Source organism: Caenorhabditis elegans, chromosome II, assembly GCF_000002985.6.
Source record: "Caenorhabditis elegans chromosome II".
In the NCBI taxonomy this organism is placed as follows: Eukaryota; Metazoa; Nematoda; class Chromadorea; order Rhabditida; family Rhabditidae; genus Caenorhabditis; species Caenorhabditis elegans.
Genome location: NC_003280.10, coordinates 10,083,384 through 10,100,307, shown reverse-complemented (window position 1 = coordinate 10,100,307; position 16,924 = coordinate 10,083,384). Strand labels below are relative to the sequence as shown.

Sequence of the window (16,924 nt, the reverse complement as noted above, 5' to 3'; positions counted from 1 at the left end):
GAAAGACACGCATATTAAAAGGAGTAATAAACACAAGACAATTTTATGTGAGGTTTAAGCGATTTTTACTTTGGAAACAAATTGCACAGCTTCAAAATAGTAACAAAAAGTTACGAAAAAGTAAAGAAAAATGAAAAGAAAATGTTAAAGGCGCATGTTGTCTTCTGACGTCTCTCAATTTACACACTCTCTTCTTCGTCGTTGCGAGACCTGCCGCAATGTTCGTCTCTCCCGTAAATCGACATTGGAAAATCATCATTTGAAATTTTATTTCCATTTAGCTGCCATTTTCAGATTATCAGCTTTTATTTTCGCAATAATTCTACTATTTTTAACGCATTCAAATAAACGAATTATTAAATATTAAATTTTAACGGTTCTTCTGATTTCCGCAGAAATAAAACACGTACCAGTTGCAATCATATATGTGTTAACATAGTTTTTATTTTGCAGAATGAGTTCAATCGGTACCGGCTACGATCTCGCCGCCTCTACTTTTTCTCCTGATGGCAGAATTTTCCAAGGTTTGTTTCGATTTTGCTTTGTTCAAAATACTCATAATCTCGTTTTCAGTCGAGTACGCTCAAAAGGCTGTCGACAATGCAGGAACAATGATTGCAATTCGTGGCAAGAACGGAGTTGTGGTCGTTGCTGACAAGCTGATCTCTTCCAAACTTTACACTGATGTGAGTAATTTAAGAGATTTTCAAGATTTTATCTATAATTTTCAGAACGCTAATCCAAGAATGTTTAACGTGAACGACAATGTTGGTGTCGCAGTTGCTGGAAACTATCCAGATGGTTTCGCTCTGAAGAACTATGCTTACGGAGAAGCAATGAAGTGGCTCAAAGACTACCGTGAGCCAATGCCGATTCAGAATATTGCTAACTCAGTTGCTGAGTACATTCACATTCACACTCTCGGCATTAGTCGTCCGTTTGGAGCAGGAGCCTTCTTCATGTCATGGAACAAACAAACTGGAGGACGTCTTTTCCTTGTGGAGCCATCAGGTCTAAACTATGAATACAAGGCATGGGCTGTCGGAAAACATCGCCAAGCCGCAAAAGCTGAGATTGAGAAGCTGAAGATCGAGGAGCTGGATGTGAATCAACTCGTGAAGGAAGCTGCTCGAATCATTATGGTGGTGCGTGACGAGAACAAGGATAAAAACGTTCAAATCGAAATGGGATGGGTCGGTGAGCAGACGAACGGAAAGTACGAAGAAGTTCCAAGCGAGGTTGTCACTGCTGCCGAGGAATGGGCTATTGCCAAGCTTGACGAGGACGACATGGACGATTGAATCATTCTCGTGTATTTATTCACATTTTTAATTTATTATCAGCTCTCTTCTTTCTGCCCTGGTAAACTTCTTGCGCTCGGCGAGTCATTTTATTGTACTTCAAACCGACTCACCGACTTCAAGAAGAACTTTTTGCACCCGGATGTTTTTTTTTAACTTTTTCTGTTCATTATTTTTCGGTTTCCCGGTATTACCCATTTTTCTCAATACAAATTCAGACAAACCAGAAACATGTTTATGCACAATTCGCTGGGGGCAGTAGACCCGTCCCAAATTATGGCGCTATGTACAAACAAGGATAACAACAATTTTTTAAGTTATGCGGCAACTGCTTGAACTGCTTCCTCGATCATCACACTTTGACCAGTCTTCTGTTTCTCCAAGCACTCAAATACAGAATCTCGAAGATGTCTGTATGTTCTCGTAAGCTCTCCCATTCCAGTTTTCAATCCATTCGAGACGTAGGCAATCGTGATCCCATCTTCCAAATCCATCATTACTGTGCTGCCACCGTAACCAGGATGTCCAACAAGCCACTTTTTCTGAAAAAATAATTGATTTATTATTATATTTATTAAAACGATGCTCACCCCTCCCATTGGATGTCTCTCGTATAGGAAACCATGTCCTTTTGGTAGAGGAGTCATGACAACTTCATCAATCCCCTGAACTTGGGGGGCACGGAACTTTTCTAGAAGTTCAGTAGAGAACAGTTTTCCTTGTTGTACGAGTGAGAAAAGTCTAGCTAAATCTCTTGACTTTGTAATACCAAGAGCAGCGACTTGCTCCATAGCATGTAGAGTTGGATTATTAAAGGTGTTCACATCCTGTTCCAACTTGAACCACGTTGGATTTGCAGCAATCTTTCTTGCAATAGAATTTGGTGGTCGAAGATTAAAAACTGCAAGTACAATCAGAACACGTGGATCATGAACAATCTCCCGAACGAGATGAAGTGTGGACGGCATTGAAAGACGGGATACGGTATGCTCTTCGCTTGGCGGTAATCCAATATGAAAGTCGATTCCGTGAACATCGGCGACTTCTTCTTTGAAGAATCGTCCAACTGATCGACCTTTCGGATCGGAGCGTCGAACGATTTGATCAACGATCCATCCGTAAGTAATTGCATGATATCCAGATTTAGTTCCAGGTTCCCAGTTTGGTTTTTGTGATGCGATGACTTCACTCATTTTCTCGAAATCGTTGGCGTCTTCGATGGTTATTGGCATATCGAGTGCAGCAAGACCTGCCTGGAATTAAGAATTTACTTGAATGTGATTCAGCATGCGAATTTTTATAATTTATTATTGCATTGCGATTTTCTGGCGCCGCCTTTTTCCCATTGGGTCTCGCCACGATCTCAGTTACAGTAACCGCTACAGGCTCCAAATTTAACAAATTTTTTCGTTTCATATTGAAAATGTAGTTGATAAAGTTTCGAATTTTAAAGTGCACAGAGAAAACCAGGATTTACAATTGAAAATTTAGCACCTATTGTCTCGTTTCCACTAGAAAAGAGCTTTTAAAAAATGAGTTCCTTTGGAGTGAGCTCACAGTTTTCCATATATTATGGAGACGCAGAAAAATGCATGTTTTAAATCGAGGTGGAATTGCGCTCCAAGGCTAAATTATAACGCTCCTCTCCCAAAAGCTGGGTCTCGTTAGGCATTAGCGGCAAAACCTTAACTTCAAACGTTTCTAATTATTGATGCCGGCAATTCTTAGGCAGCGCTGCCTAAGAATTTTTTGGACCTCGAGTTAGATTTAGAAACCAAAAAGATTAAACATACTCTGTGTGACATTAACCAATCGATTGTGATATTCTCCTTCCCATTTTGTGCAAACTCTGGCCAGATCTTGCTCATCTTGTCATCATAACTGATGTGACCTCGATCAACCAACATTGCCACACAGACTGCTCCAACAGCTTTCGTTGTACTGAACACGACTGTTCTCGTGTCAGGGGTCCATTTCCTGCCCGACGCCTTGTCCGCATACCCGCCTTGAAGATCCACAATCACCCGATCCTTGTGGTATACGGTAATCGACGCACCCTCACGTTCCCAACCATCGGCAAAGTTTCGTCTGAAATCGAAAGAAGGGTGGCATTGAATTGAAGAAGAATTGGTTTTTGAATTGAATTGTGAATGAATAGCTTTTTGTTTACACTGTTCACTTTGCTTCTCACTTTCTTTGCAAAAAAGACGCAAGATGGTGGAGGATAATTTGGTGGAAAAGAGAGTGAGATGTATGACCTTGTCAGGAAGAAAGTGTAGTTTATAGTCATAGGGAAATGTTTCTAAAAGACGCTTCTAGAGATCAGTCACAAAAATTGGATTCTATGAAATTCATGGAGTCGAGTCCAAAGGTGCGCTGAAAATTTTTAGAAAGTATCTAAAAATATCACCAAATATGCAGAAATATAGAACAAATATTTTAGTGATTTAAAAAATAATGTTTATTTTTCTGGAAAGATATAACAAATCTCAAAATCATTAAAACATTTTTCTATACCTCTACAATTAATACTTACTTGTAGATACCAAAAAGTTGGCAGAAAAATTGACAATTTTTGCAGAACTATTTTGGTGGCTCTAAGTTGCCTGCCTACATGCCTACCTGCCTACACGTCAGTGTTACCAAGAAGTTCACCTTGGAGATTACCTACATTGCCTTCGAATAGACGTAGCAGAATTCTTAAGTTCAAAACAGTACTCACCTGAAAACTTTTTCCACCTTCTCGTAGCCAGGTGCCACATGTCCAACCAAGTTGTCGAGATGCATTTCGCCTTCAATGAAGCACGCAAGACTGTCGACGGTGGTTGCCACGACAAGCCACGCCCCGGAAACTGCGAGAATACTGTAAATATTTGTATATACTGGAAAAGTGCGTGAGAGAGGAAGAAGCCGGTGACTAGTTTCTCGAGGTCATTATGTTCTAGATATTTGACACGGGCAGAAGGAGGTTGAATGGCTATTGTGGTGAATTTTATTTTATGTTTTCACAATTTCAGAGAGAAGAAAGAAGTAGAACAATACATTGCAAAAGAGACTGGAAACAAGAAATAAACGACGAAGGCCAAATGAAATGTATTGTTGACCAATTAGTCAATCTTCAGTCAACTAATCATATCTTCAATTTTAGTGCGTTTATGATGGGTAGAAATTAGAAAACATCTGATTTTAATTTCTTTTTTTGAATAGGGGTAAGGAAGTTTTGAAGGAATTATTTAGGGATAATGACAGTGAAATAGATTCGATAGGGATTTCGGCAAAAACAGTTATTATAATCCAATATAGTCAAGATTCATGATAAAACACTGTAGAATGGTTTGGAAATTTGGGAAGTTTTATTCAAAGTTTTGGAAATTTTCAAATTCATAGAATATGATGGGCTTTTGCAGAAGATCTAAATCATGGTTGAGCCTCTAAAAATTCAAAATGCTTCTTCATACCTCAATTTTCACAGTTCACCCATTCCTATAATACAACCAACATATAGTTTCAACCACTAAATTATTAACAAAAAAGAAAAGAAGCCGATAGATGATTGACATATTGGTAATTTCTTTGTTATCAGCTGATGTGATTTTACTGATAACGATGTCCTTCTAACTATGCTATATGTTTCAGCAAAGTGCACAGAAGTGAAGTGTGGGTTCGAGTTGGTGAACATAAATTTGAGAAAAAGAAGAATGTGGAGCAATGTTTCAGGCGAAGAAATAATTTGCTATTCTACTTTGACAGCTCGTATCTCTGCTCATTTTGATTAATTTACAAAACTTTCAATAGAAAAATAAACAATACATTTGTTGCCATTTGACAATTTTGGGATAAAATCAAAAGAACCAGGACATAAGCTGTAAAAATTGAGAAAACTTGGTAGATGATTTATTCTTCAATCTCTAATTTTCAAGCTTCACCATCTCATCATAAGATTGAAATCAAAACTGAACAATTTGTCACGACCACCGACCGATGTGTAAATTTTTAAGGTAAGGAGCGCTAAAACGTGTGAAAGTGAGACTCACCTGGCGATTCCGTAGATCAACAGGCGCCGTGACGAACCCGTTTCCAGTTTGACAACGTTTTCCGCCTCGGTCTCCCCCTTGTCCTCCATCGCATCCATCACTTTGAAAATAACAATATTAAATTGAATGAAACACTTTTAGTTTTCATAATCCGACGTAGTTGTTGTGGTAAATGGGGAAAAGTTAGGGGAAAATAAAAGAGAAAAGGTGGTAGGGTGAAGGGGAAGAGAGTCAACAGTCCATTCCAATTATATTATATCCGAAAAACCAGTTGCAAAGGAATATTATATGTGTAAATATGTGTATTTGTGGTTAGTTGGTTATGTTGTTTCACTGAAAACCTACAAACAGACAAACAGACAGACAGGGTGGTTTGTGAGCTTCAAGATAAAGAAATTAAATACAGTGAGATATTTGAAAACTCCACCAAAAAATATGGAAATGTTTACAAACACGACAAAAATTTATTTGAAGTGAGTGGAGCCAAATTTAAAGAAACCAGAGCAACGAGCAGAAATGTGATAAGAGAGACATATAGTCAAGGAAATAAGGAGGAGGAGAAGGAGGTAAAGCAAAAGTTAGAGAGGAGCTTATCAGCTGAATCATACAACATAGTACAAAGGTGAAACATGAAATGGGAATAGTTACGAACGTAGTTAGAATGATTAATTTGAAAAGTGTCATTAGTTTACTGGTATAAGATATCTGCTGTAAAATGTCTAAAGTAATTGAAGGCTAGAATATTCAAAATCCGTTCAAGATTAACGTTTTTCATAAAATCTTCGTAAACATTTAGTAGTTGCATTGTAAACCTTTGTAAATGTTTGCTTTTCATGACAGAAAACTGTTTCAATCCAGATGTATTTTGCGTTGTTTGTTTAATTTATAAAAGTAAATTGAAAATTTTATACATACTAAACTAGTTTGACAAGTTATCAAATTAATACCTTGACATCATACTTCCGTACACCAAGCCTGTTATGGGTTTACCAAAATGACTACACATACATAGATGCTTAATAGTAAAAATCAATGTGAACCGTTGACCGTTTTTCGAGTCCCCCTCCAAGACAAACCTAATCTTCAATTTCTAATCCAAGCCTATTCTCATGAAGAGCCATCAATTTCGTAGCTCATTTACATATGTTAAGCTCATTAGACTGAGAGAAAAAACGCGCGGGCGAAATTGAATCTGGACCTTTGGAATTTATTGCCTTCTCTTTCATTTCTTATTTTCTCACGAAAACCGCGAAAAAACCGGAAATTGAATTTTTCGTTCTAATTCAAAAACATTTATCTACTAGCGATAGGAACGGGTTACTGTAGTTTTTGTGAGTTTAAAATAAAATTGCAAAAACATTATTTCAAACATCTTCTTCAAAAATTGAATAATTTTCGAATAAAGAAAACTTTAAGCAATTAGAACATATTCGAATAAAATTTTTGTAGGGATCCGGTAACCGAAACTCAACGCTTGGTAGCTCTCTTCGTCAATAACTGAAAGTCTGATCGGCTCGAGTGGTCTCATATTCTCTTGCGGAATATTTCAATGATATCAGAAACTCCACAGGATCTCATAAAAACTGTATACATTTCAGACATGCTCGCGTGGATTGTTCTTGTCTGAAATAGATCTGACAATTACTATTGGACCAACTTGACAGATTCATGTGACCAGATCTTACACTTGTTAGTCAAAAGCGGCAAACTTCTCCAGGATCTTTCACAATGTGATGGTATTTATATCAGTACCGTTTCCAGAGTCAATGGTTCAGAACAGAATTGTAAAAAAAGGAATGTTATGAAAAATTGAACTTCGAATAAACGTTTGGAATTGTTAAACTTTCAGTAAAAATATTTTTAGTCTTCTGCTCAAGATCCCTCTCGTGAATAGTTTTGAATATGCTTTTTCATCACTCCCTGACAATCGGAGAATTAATAACTTACAACCTGCATCTCCAGGTATTGCAATATCTATCACTTGGCGCCAAGTCGAAAATGAGTAAGTGCTTCAGCATAACTCACAAAACATATCGGTTTCTTCCGACATTTCCCCTAACCAGGTGCACATTTTATTTTCAACTACCGTATAATTGCTCCAGTTCTAAAAGTCAAGAAGCAGACATTTCACTTCATTGTGTTCAGAAAATAAGATGGAAAAAGTAAAACAAAAAAAACGTTTTGATGATGATGATACACTCAAAAATGCATTTAGCTTCTTCACATTTTTTCAACAACACCAAGAGTATTCATGGCGATTAAAAAAGGAAAGAGACGTGTCAAAATTTTGGGTTTTTGGCGGTGAATGGGTGTTGATGGCATATGGTGTTTGCAAAACGTCTCCCACTTTTTTTCGAAACACAAGAATTCTTCTACATTTTTGATGAGAGTAGAGGCGAAAAAGTTTTGTTTTGCACAAAGAAGAACAGTTAACTGGAATTCTGAGATTACTGTAGATATTTTTTAAAAATTAATTATATGACGAACCGTCTTTCTAGTGCAATCCTTGAGTCTAACTTGCGAATTTACTATAATAACCAGACACACTTAGACTTTTGAATGAAACCTATGTAAACTGGTAATTTGAAAGAACATCTCCTCTTTCAAACAACATAGGTTTCATTCAGAAGTGTAAAAATGAGCTGGAATACTTTCCTCAAAGTTCAATACTCAACTTTTAAAATCTACATTTAAAACCTACCTGAACCGAAAACTTCTATAAAAATTCAATCATTTCCTAAATATGTAAATTTGAATTGTTTTTCAAAATCCTCCAACTAAAACTGGACACTTTCAATTCACCCCCATATTGTCTCCATTTATTCAGCAGCTTTTCGAAATTTGATACGTCGCAAACAATTCATTTGATACAAACTGTTTTCGAAAAAAAACAATCGGAAATTGTTTTCTGGAAAACTGAAAAAAAATGGAAAAACGCGGCCACCACCGCCCATCGTCGCCAAAACATTGGCATCCCTGAAAATAAATGGATTTTCTTTCATTTCGTACATTTAATTTCATTAAATCGTGAGCTTTGAAAGTTTAAGCTCCCTCTCCGTTTGGAGAATTGAAAATTGAAAATTAAAAAAGTGTTCCGGTTGAGTTTGCAATTATTCAATTTAATTTTCAATTTTCATCAAACTAAAAACTTTTTTTTTGCGAAAGCTGAACTAAAACCGAATTAGAATGAAGAAGAAACTTTTATTATAATATTATTTCTTCGCACTCTCATCCCTCGCATTTTTTATTAGTTCGTGCTCTTTTTTGAGCTCTCCAGCCAACTTCTGACTTGTCTATCTTCAACCAATTTTTCAATTTCAAAATTAAAACTGAAATGGAAACGATGAAATTAAACAAGGTTGGTTGAATCCAACTTTTAATTTCAGATTTTCTTCAAATCCCAATTTTCAATTTTCAATCTCAAATCCAATTTCTTCGCTCGCCTTGTCGAACTGAAATCTAAAATTGAAAAACTCAGAAAAGCGAAAAACGAATTTCGAAAAATATTTCGAAAATCTCAAATCTCGAGCATTCTTCTTCATTCTCAAGTGGGAAAGTTCCAGCTTCTTCTATCTGCTTCACCCTTTTGTCCTCGTTTAGTCGTTTCTTTGTGTGCGGTCCTGGAAAAGTTGGAGTATGGAGGAGCAGGAGTATGAGGTGGTGGAGAAATTATAATATAGAAAATTTGAAAAAATTGGATTTTCTTTTTTAATTTTGTTTAAAAATTCGTCCTCTACTTTACTTCTAAAATCGAAACTTTTGACTTTTAAAATTGTAGCTAGGAAACTTCCGCGAATTCCTAGATTTTTCAAAATTTTGGAATTTATAGAAGACACTTCTATTTGTGTTAAATCCCAAATAAATCTTGAAAATAGGTGCAACTGCAAGTAGAATTCTGGTTCTCGCCACGGTGTTGCGCCGTGCCGCATTTTGATACGCATATTAGAAGTTTCGATAAACTTGCTTCGGAAGTCACGATGGCCTCGAAAGCGCAAAGAAATCGACCCTTGCTAGAAACTTTCTGCAACAACTTTAGCAACTTTCTGACAATATTTGCCGAAGAAAAGCTTGCCAAGCTACTTTCTGGCTTTAAGACCTATCTGACAAGTTTGTGAGAGCCTAGAAGTAGACCTACATCTATTTTCCTGGAAACTCTACATTCTGGCTTGTGTGATCTGTATTTCACTGGGTACGCATTTTGCTTCTGGGTTGAGTTGCAATATTGAACATCTTTGTATCTATATAAAATTCTGCCACCTAATCTTTAAACATCTATTTCCACCTACGTCAACCCCCCCTCCAAACCTAATTTCTAATTCAAAAAATGCCTTTTCACCACCCAAGGTGTTACCCCCCGGCACCCCAAAAACCTCTGTCTGCATCATTTTTTGACCACCATACCCACTCGGTCGATTTAATTAACAAAATGAATTTCCTCTCCCATTCACCACCACCTCTTCTCCAATTTTTCCATGTTCCCCTTCAATGCGTTTCCGTTTCTTCACAAGCTGTTCCGTTTTTGGGTGCCGCCAACCTGGCGCCACTGTTTTCCGTTGACTCGATTCGGTTGCTCGATTTCAACACCTAGCGCCGTCATTAGTTCAAAGTCATGCAGACTTTTGAAAAATTCAAAAAGTAGAATAATCTGCATTCTTGGATCTAGATGATGATGATGATGAGGAAGGGTGGAGCTGAAGTTGAATAAGAAAAGAATAAAAGAGTAGTCTCTTTCTTCTTCATTCTCTATCCTTCAAGTTCTTTTTTTCCTCGTCTTCGTTCATTTCATTTCATTTCAATTTGTCGGCCACTTTTCCGCATGCTCATCGCCGTTGTCATCACACATTTTTCATATTTTATGTTGAATTCAAATCTTGACGGCGACGAAATTTAATGTGTTGAGTTAGTCATTTGTTAAGTAGGTTGCTTCGGTTTTTAAGTGAAACGAATCGAAATAAGATCACATTATTTCAGAGCGTAACTAAGCCAAAATACACATCTTGTTATGATAACACTGTACAAGTCAAGCCAACAATTTTTAGTCTTCTGTAATTATTCTAAACATTTGCTATACATTACCGCGGCCTTTATCACATTTCCAACTTTCTTTTGCACAGTGAATATCTCTCTGTCCCGTTACCTCATTCCAGAGGGAAATTATAAATTTAACTTTCAAAATCTAGATTTCACACTCCAAGTATTTTTCCTGCACTTGTGATAATGTATCACAATCTTCAGCAGCTCTAAAATCATTCAGCACAAAGTTACTGATCCCTATATACAAAATCCCAGAAATCTCGTTTTGCGCTTTTGCATGAAAGCTGATCATAAACTTACTCAATATGTGCTCAAAAAACTTAATATCTTCCTATGCCGTCACAGGGATTACCTTCTAGCATCGAAATCAAACATAACCGATTTGGTATTTTTATTTTTGGTTATCTTACTTAACTAAAGTAAACGTATTTAGGGTATTTCTCGAGATTTCTCGAGATTTTTAAAATAAAAAATACTATCCCAGTTGAAGATTTTATTTGCACGGTCTTATTTTCAGCGGATTTCTAATGTATGCAAGTTATAGAACATTTCAAGAAAATTAAAGGGAAATGAGAAAAACGGTTCAGTGCATAAATTTCAACATAAAAAATGAATGAACTTTAAAAATACTTATTGAAACTAGACTAATACACATAGGTATTTTTCTAAAAATTTTACTATTAGATATTGGCAATTTCTTAAAATGCCCACAAAACCTTGTAAATCCAGAATTATCCTGTCCAAGAGATTTTTATCAGGTAAGCCGGTTATCGTGAACTTCGTTTCCAATTATAGTCCGATAAAACGTGTTTGACACGTGTAAGTCGTCACAACGATTACCCGCTTTATCTGGCTCATCCAGCTACCAGGTGAGCAGAATATCACCGACCGTACAAAGAAAATGCTTCATTTCTGTTTTTGATAAATTTATTTTAAATGATACAATTCTCTACCATGAAAAAAACGTTTTATTAGTTTTCAGGCGTTTCATGGTCTGCTGTGTAAATTTGACGAAAATTCTACAGTTCCGCTCTTAGATTGTTAAAAGCTCCATTTCTCGTAAGCAAGACCCAATATTTATTAAAACATAAAACATTATAGAAAATTCATCTTTGATTATAAGAAGGTGTAATGTTTAGAAAAAATATAATACGATGTATAATCGGCTTTCCAGATAAACGATTGGGTGGGATGGTAGCAATTATTTTGAAGATAATATTTTTGGACGTCATTACAAATTTGTATGTCATGATACGACTTATTCTTTGATTTATTCGACTTTAATTCAGTAAATTTTTGAATATCAGTTGGCGATTCAATGCTCAATTTGCTAATTTTTTCTCATTATTCTATACACAATCAAAAGTTGTATCTACCGTATATCTTCTATTAATATGGCCTCCCTATTAGACTTGCACTCCCTATTAGAATTGCCCCTCGGAGACCTTCCGAAAATTAGTATTGCACTCTCTAATAGTCTTGCGTTAACTTTTTTGTATTGCAAACCCGTCTCGCTAATTTCAGGATTTCAACAACATTTTTTGCCTATTTTGCAACAGTTTTCACATCATTTCTACGAGATTGAAGTTTTTGAACTTATATGAAAATCAAATTTTCTGAATTTTTACATATGATTCGAGCTTTTTCAGGAAAAAACTAGTAAGCTCAAAGTCAGAAAATGTTCTGAAAATTAGTATTGCACTCCCTAATAGTCTTGCACTCCCTATTAGTATTGCAAGCGGGAAGACCATCGAAAAATAGTATTGCAGCCATATTAATAGAAGAAATACGGTATGTAGCCTGAAATTTTCCAAATCCCGAAAAAAGAACAAGACTTTTCATTTTCTTTCAAACTTTTCTTATTGGGAGCCAAACTGACTCTGATTCAATTTTGTAAAACCCATTTACTTTCATTTCTGCTTTTTGTTTAGAATGGCGGTGTGCCAAACTTCAGAAGAGACTTCACATCACTCATTGATGCGTGAATGAATTGAATTTCTTTTCTCTCTTGTCAAGAAATATTTGGTAAATGTGATGGTGGTGGTAGTGGTAGACGACATACTTCAATTTGAAGGAAAAGCCACCACCCCATCACTAATGGGAGAGAGGTCCCTCTCAATCTTTTGTTTATCGCTCCGATTTTGGTTACCTTTCGCAAAAGCAGCATTCGGAGCATATTCAAATTTGGGCGCCCAATTTTCTTGTCAAAAGTTGAAAAGTTAGGAGTAAAAGAGAAGCATTTGAGATCATTTCAAATCTGAATATACAGGAAGTGCACCGGAACTCTTATATCGAAGAGAAAAAGAAGTTGAGGGTCATTCCGAACATCCGACGATTAGACCAGTTTTGCACAAAAATGTTTTTGAGAATAGATTGACAAAAAATGTGACAGATTGAGGAGGCCTGTATTGAAATCAATAGACCATATTTGGGAAATGTTTTATTATAATATATGATCTCAAATGAAACGTAGTTTTTGAAACACCAAAGAATTAGGTTTTTAGGCAGCAGTCAACATAAATTGGTTTATATTACAGTGGGTTTTGCTTAACCAATTCAAGAAGTTTGGAGAAAATCTTGAAAGAATTCCAAAAACGCATGGAAAGATTCGGAACTTCACCACTGACATGCTTTCAACGTTTGATATTTAATTATCGGCAACTAGCTATCATTGTTACGGGACCATGAGATCATGAGAATGCCTATTTACTGGCGCGAAAATATTGGCAGGCCGCGGCAGCTAGAGAGCGTGTGGCTAAGAGAGACGCAGGTCTCTTCGCTACGAGATATTTGCCGCCAGAAAAGTAAGCATTCTCATGATCTCATGGTCCCGTAATAACTAAAAAACTAACCTTATACCAAATCGATATAACTCTAATTTCATCCCTGGTTCTAGAAACTTTAGAATTCCATTTCAAATACCTTGACTAATGTTTTGTTATTTCGTTTCACGCAATAGTTAGACACAAGTTTTCAAGGCTACGGATTTGTGATAAAACTTTCGATTTTTCTTGGTTTGAATAAAACATATTTATATCAGTACGGATTTGATGTTCAGAATATTTTACATTGACGGTAAAGAAGGGCATTTCCGACAGCCTCTTTTCTAACTTCTTATCCAACTTTTGCCAACTTCTCATACAGGCTTTGACTAAGTTTTACTCAACTACGCCTTTTAATTGAAATGCAATCGAAATAGTAGAACCTACGGTATTCCTGAAGTTTGAATCAGGTTTTTTTTCTACATAGCTAAATTACCACAAGTCAATTTCTAAAAGCTCTAATAATTTCCATTGAATATCCTCTACAATTCACTACGTCATAATGACCATCTGATCGTCGAAAAACACGTTGCTTCCTGTTGGCACCCTCCGAAGCCAATCCACCCACTTCTCAAAACTCTTGAAAACTTCTCGGTAAATTGCTCCTCCTTCATTCATTTTTTTTGTCGTTGCTTCTCCCCCCTACCTCTGTGTCATCTTTGCTCAAAACTATCTATTTGCAAAAAGTGCTTCAAATTGTTGAGAGACTGATTTCCGAAAAGCTCTTGAAATTGTCAATCAGGCCTTTGGCTTTTTTCAAAAAAAAAACTGTGGATTTTTCTCTCATTTATTCTTTAAAGAACCTTCATTTTGTCACGTGGCTTTTATATAAATCAAGTTGAATTTGATAAGATTTATGACCTCTGATTGGCAAAAAAACGAGATGAAGAAAAATGAAATAGATTCAGAACTCAAAGAGCTAAAAGACTGCCATAGTCATTAATTTTGAAACACTTACAATTTTCCGAACCCATTTGGTTTTTTGTGCCATCAGTTCCATCCCCCCTGTGCCCCGTTTCATTCGGAAAACCGGCAGATAAGAGATAAGCGATGAGAGAGATATAGTAGAAGGGGGAGGCGAATGGAAAAATTGAAAAATGAACATTTTTATCCACGGCCGATCTTCTTCATTTGTTAGCTTTAGAGTTCTTTGCTTCTAATGCTTTAGTTTAGAAAAAAATTAGTTGAAAGGCTTTTGGAAATGTTTTGAAAGAAACGTAAAATTTTGTTTTTCTAAGTCACCGTAGTACCTAAAAAAAATCAACTACCTGCCTCCAAAAACAGAGTTTGCAACACGGATTCAGATCCCTGAAAGCTGGGAACATCTCACTCTAAATCAAAAAATACTATTATTTTCTCAAAAACTGTCAAAAATATCGTCAAAACTTCGGTAACTTGGTTGCCGGTGGAAGAAAGGTGCCTAAAATTCCTCAACAAAAAATTTCCAAATTCCCGAAGATTTCAGCGCCTGACGCCTTCGACGGACGCGGAACAGCTCTGGCAGAGTTTGAGTGAATTTAATTTTGAGTGATTATCATTCTGAAAACATTTCCTATGACCCATTCTTCTTTCATCAAAATTAACATGTATATTTTCAAAAACGTGCAAAAAATTCCCGATGATTCTTGACTTTCTCTTCATGTTTTTCTTTCTAGCTCTTAAAATCACCTTCATTCATCAAATTTTCAATGTTTTCTTCCACTTTCCGGTTAAACGCTTTAAACTTTTCTCAATTTTTCAACAAATTCTTCACTTTTCCGAGTGACTTTATCAGTAGTTGTAAACAAAGCTCTCGACCTGAGTTTGAAGGTTTCATGTTTCAAAAACATTTCTACCTCCTTCTCTCTCTCTCAATTTTTTGTTAAGTCTTTCTGCATTAAATTTTTCATTCAATGTTCCAATTCTTCTTCCAATCAGTTTATCAAAAACATTCGGTGCCAACTAGTACTAGTTCGTTGTCGACCCGAATCGTGGATAATGTGTAACAAAAACGTCTCTTATCCATGCATTTCATTCCGTTTTCTTCATTTTTCCCAATGGCTCGTTGTTCAGGTTGTCCAGCACCGCATTTCGTAAATAAACCAATCAATCAGGTGCAAACTTTGTTTTTTTTTTCGAAAGATGTTCCATTCTTTGACTGACCAGTTGTTAGCTTGAGTTACTCCTGGACATGTTAGAGATCTTAGACTCGTAGTATCTTTTATCAAAAATGTTCAACGTCGTGCTTGAAGCTAATTTGTTAAAAATATATAAGTTTGTGTATTTGAAGAAGAAGGTCTGTGTGAAAAAGAAGAAATTTCATTCATTTCATCTTCATCACTTTCATTCCCCCTTCATCACCCAATTAGAATGTGCATAAAGACTTCTTCATGAGCAGGCGAATATTCAATTTTGTGTTTTCGAAAATCCTCGCGCTCTTCTTTTCCACCGCACAGATGTGCCCATTTGTGTACAATTCAATAAAAATGGGGTGTTGAGGATTTAAATGAATTTAAGATTTTCATTAAATATTTTTGGAAAACGCGAAGAGAACAATAGAAGTTGGAGAGAGCATTTTTGGAATTTGAAAAAAATGTAGATTAAGCTTAATTCTGAATATGACTGAACTGAAACCAAGCTTAGATCTCAGGCCTGAAACTAGCCTAGATCGGAGGCACCTAAGATCAACCTTTAGGCTAACTATAGTGGTTTCATTTGCCTAGAGAACGTGAAAACTTTAATCTTAAACAAAAACTAAAATGGTATCTGAAAGCTTACTATTAGGTTTTTGGCTGAAAACTTCTGTGTCTCTGAAAGTTTGAATATCCAAATTCCTAACGTACGTCTTCAGTAGAACCAAATAATAGATTTTTGGAGCACAAACTCTCAACTTTCAGATATCATTTTCAGTTTCCTTCTATAGAATATTAGTTTTTATAACCCATCCAAATAAATAAAATCTTGATGCATCCCTTCATTTTTCTGGAATGATTTTGAACACCCTTCTCATTGATATCTCTAGACCTACAACTACTTTTACTTGTCCACAAAACACAAAAAACCTTTCGTTCTTCATCTTTTCGGATTCGAAGACTTGTCCGAGGTCCACTCTTGATTTTTGATTGACACTTTTTCTCTATCCCATCCGCTTTTCTTTCCTTAATTTATTGGAGATAGCTTGCGAGAGGAAGAGATGCAGAGTTGGTTATTTTTTTACCGGTAGGTTTTCTAGTTTATTTTCTGTTATAGTTTTGAATAGCATTTAATGTGCACTCATTTCCAAAGCACTTCCTTCTACGTACATCTTCGCTCATTCCTTTCCCTTTCTTCATCATTGCTTTTATATGGAGAGGTAAAACTAAAACTAAAACTGAATCATTTGTAAATAGGCAAAACAGCGAAATTTGAGCGAAAACTAAAAGAAATGGGTAAAGCGAGAGAGAAAACGGAAAGGCACCTTCAAGCTCTCGTCTTCGTGTTAAATCATGAATATTTTACTAGTGCCAATTAGACAAACGAAACGGGAAATACTTGTCTTTGCCTAACTATAAGATTTTAGCAAAATTTGAGAGAATGAGACGAGGAGGACGGGCCCGTTGAGGTGTTGAATTTCCAAAGGCAAAACAAGAAAAAGAAAGCGCGGCAGAAATGTACGATAATAACGAATATATGTGTGTATTTACATGGAATATTTAATTTTCTTTAATATTGACACTTGATCTCTAAAAAGATCTCTTAAATTACAAATGAGAAT

The 16,924-nt window shown here is 36.0% G+C and overlaps 2 protein-coding genes and 7 non-coding genes across 9 annotated transcripts; 5 read left to right on the top strand and 4 right to left on the bottom strand.

Moving 5' to 3' along the window:
* Positions 1 to 4: 4 nt before the first annotated feature.
* ZK945.13 lies at positions 5 to 210 on the bottom strand. The gene has a single exon (NR_051581.1). It is a non-coding gene; the product is annotated as an Unclassified non-coding RNA ZK945.13 (non-coding RNA).
* Positions 211 to 247: 37 nt separating this feature from the next.
* On the top strand, positions 248 to 345 carry ZK945.12. The gene has a single exon (NR_051580.1). It is a non-coding gene; the product is annotated as an Unclassified non-coding RNA ZK945.12 (non-coding RNA).
* Positions 346 to 453: 108 nt separating this feature from the next.
* pas-7 (Proteasome subunit alpha type-3) lies at positions 454 to 1,526 on the top strand. The gene is made up of 3 exons (NM_063776.6): positions 454 to 524; positions 574 to 686; positions 732 to 1,526. Exons 1-3 carry the CDS (start codon positions 455 to 457, stop codon positions 1,299 to 1,301), a joined length of 753 nt encoding a protein of 250 aa, NP_496177.2. The 5' UTR covers position 454; the 3' UTR covers positions 1,302 to 1,526.
* On the bottom strand, positions 1,523 to 5,435 carry lact-2 (Beta-lactamase domain-containing protein 2). The gene is made up of 5 exons (NM_063775.5): positions 5,336 to 5,435; positions 4,024 to 4,164; positions 3,095 to 3,389; positions 1,892 to 2,554; positions 1,523 to 1,843 (listed from the first exon to the last, which is right to left on the bottom strand). Exons 1-5 carry the CDS (start codon positions 5,431 to 5,433, stop codon positions 1,619 to 1,621), a joined length of 1,422 nt encoding a protein of 473 aa, NP_496176.1. The 5' UTR covers positions 5,434 to 5,435; the 3' UTR covers positions 1,523 to 1,618.
* Positions 2,823 to 2,918, top strand: ZK945.15. The gene has a single exon (NR_051579.1). It is a non-coding gene; the product is annotated as an Unclassified non-coding RNA ZK945.15 (non-coding RNA).
* Positions 5,436 to 12,238: 6,803 nt separating the features above from the next.
* Positions 12,239 to 12,388, bottom strand: C18D1.18. The gene has a single exon (NR_051578.1). It is a non-coding gene; the product is annotated as an Unclassified non-coding RNA C18D1.18 (non-coding RNA).
* On the top strand, positions 12,300 to 12,483 carry C18D1.13. Its single transcript, NR_051577.1, has one exon. It is a non-coding gene; the product is annotated as an Unclassified non-coding RNA C18D1.13 (non-coding RNA).
* A 2,692-nt stretch (positions 12,484 to 15,175) lies between these two features.
* On the top strand, positions 15,176 to 15,295 carry C18D1.11. The gene has a single exon (NR_051576.1). It is a non-coding gene; the product is annotated as an Unclassified non-coding RNA C18D1.11 (non-coding RNA).
* A 1,333-nt stretch (positions 15,296 to 16,628) lies between these two features.
* Positions 16,629 to 16,749, bottom strand: C18D1.16. Its single transcript, NR_051575.1, has one exon. It is a non-coding gene; the product is annotated as an Unclassified non-coding RNA C18D1.16 (non-coding RNA).
* Positions 16,750 to 16,924: the final 175 nt, after the last annotated feature.

What these genes read in the sequence shown, in the direction of transcription:
- pas-7 (NM_063776.6), top strand. Translation starts at nt 455, where the DNA reads ATGAGTTCAATCGGTACCGGCTACGATCTCGCCGCCTCTACTTTTTCT. An exon ending in TGATGGCAGAATTTTCCAAG is followed by an intron (nt 525 to 573) that starts GTTTGTTTCGAT and finishes TCTCGTTTTCAG; the next exon opens with TCGAGTACGCTCAAAAGGCT. An exon ending in CTTCCAAACTTTACACTGAT is followed by an intron (nt 687 to 731) that starts GTGAGTAATTTA and finishes TATAATTTTCAG; the next exon opens with AACGCTAATCCAAGAATGTT.
- lact-2 (NM_063775.5), bottom strand. Translation starts at nt 5,433, where the DNA reads ATGGATGCGATGGAGGACAAGGGGGAGACCGAGGCGGAAAACGTTGTC. An exon ending in TTGATCTACGGAATCGCCAG is followed by an intron (nt 4,165 to 5,335) that starts GTGAGTCTCACT and finishes AAATATTTACAG; the next exon opens with TATTCTCGCAGTTTCCGGGG. An exon ending in ATTGGTTAATGTCACACAGA is followed by an intron (nt 2,555 to 3,094) that starts GTATGTTTAATC and finishes TCTTAATTCCAG; the next exon opens with GCAGGTCTTGCTGCACTCGA.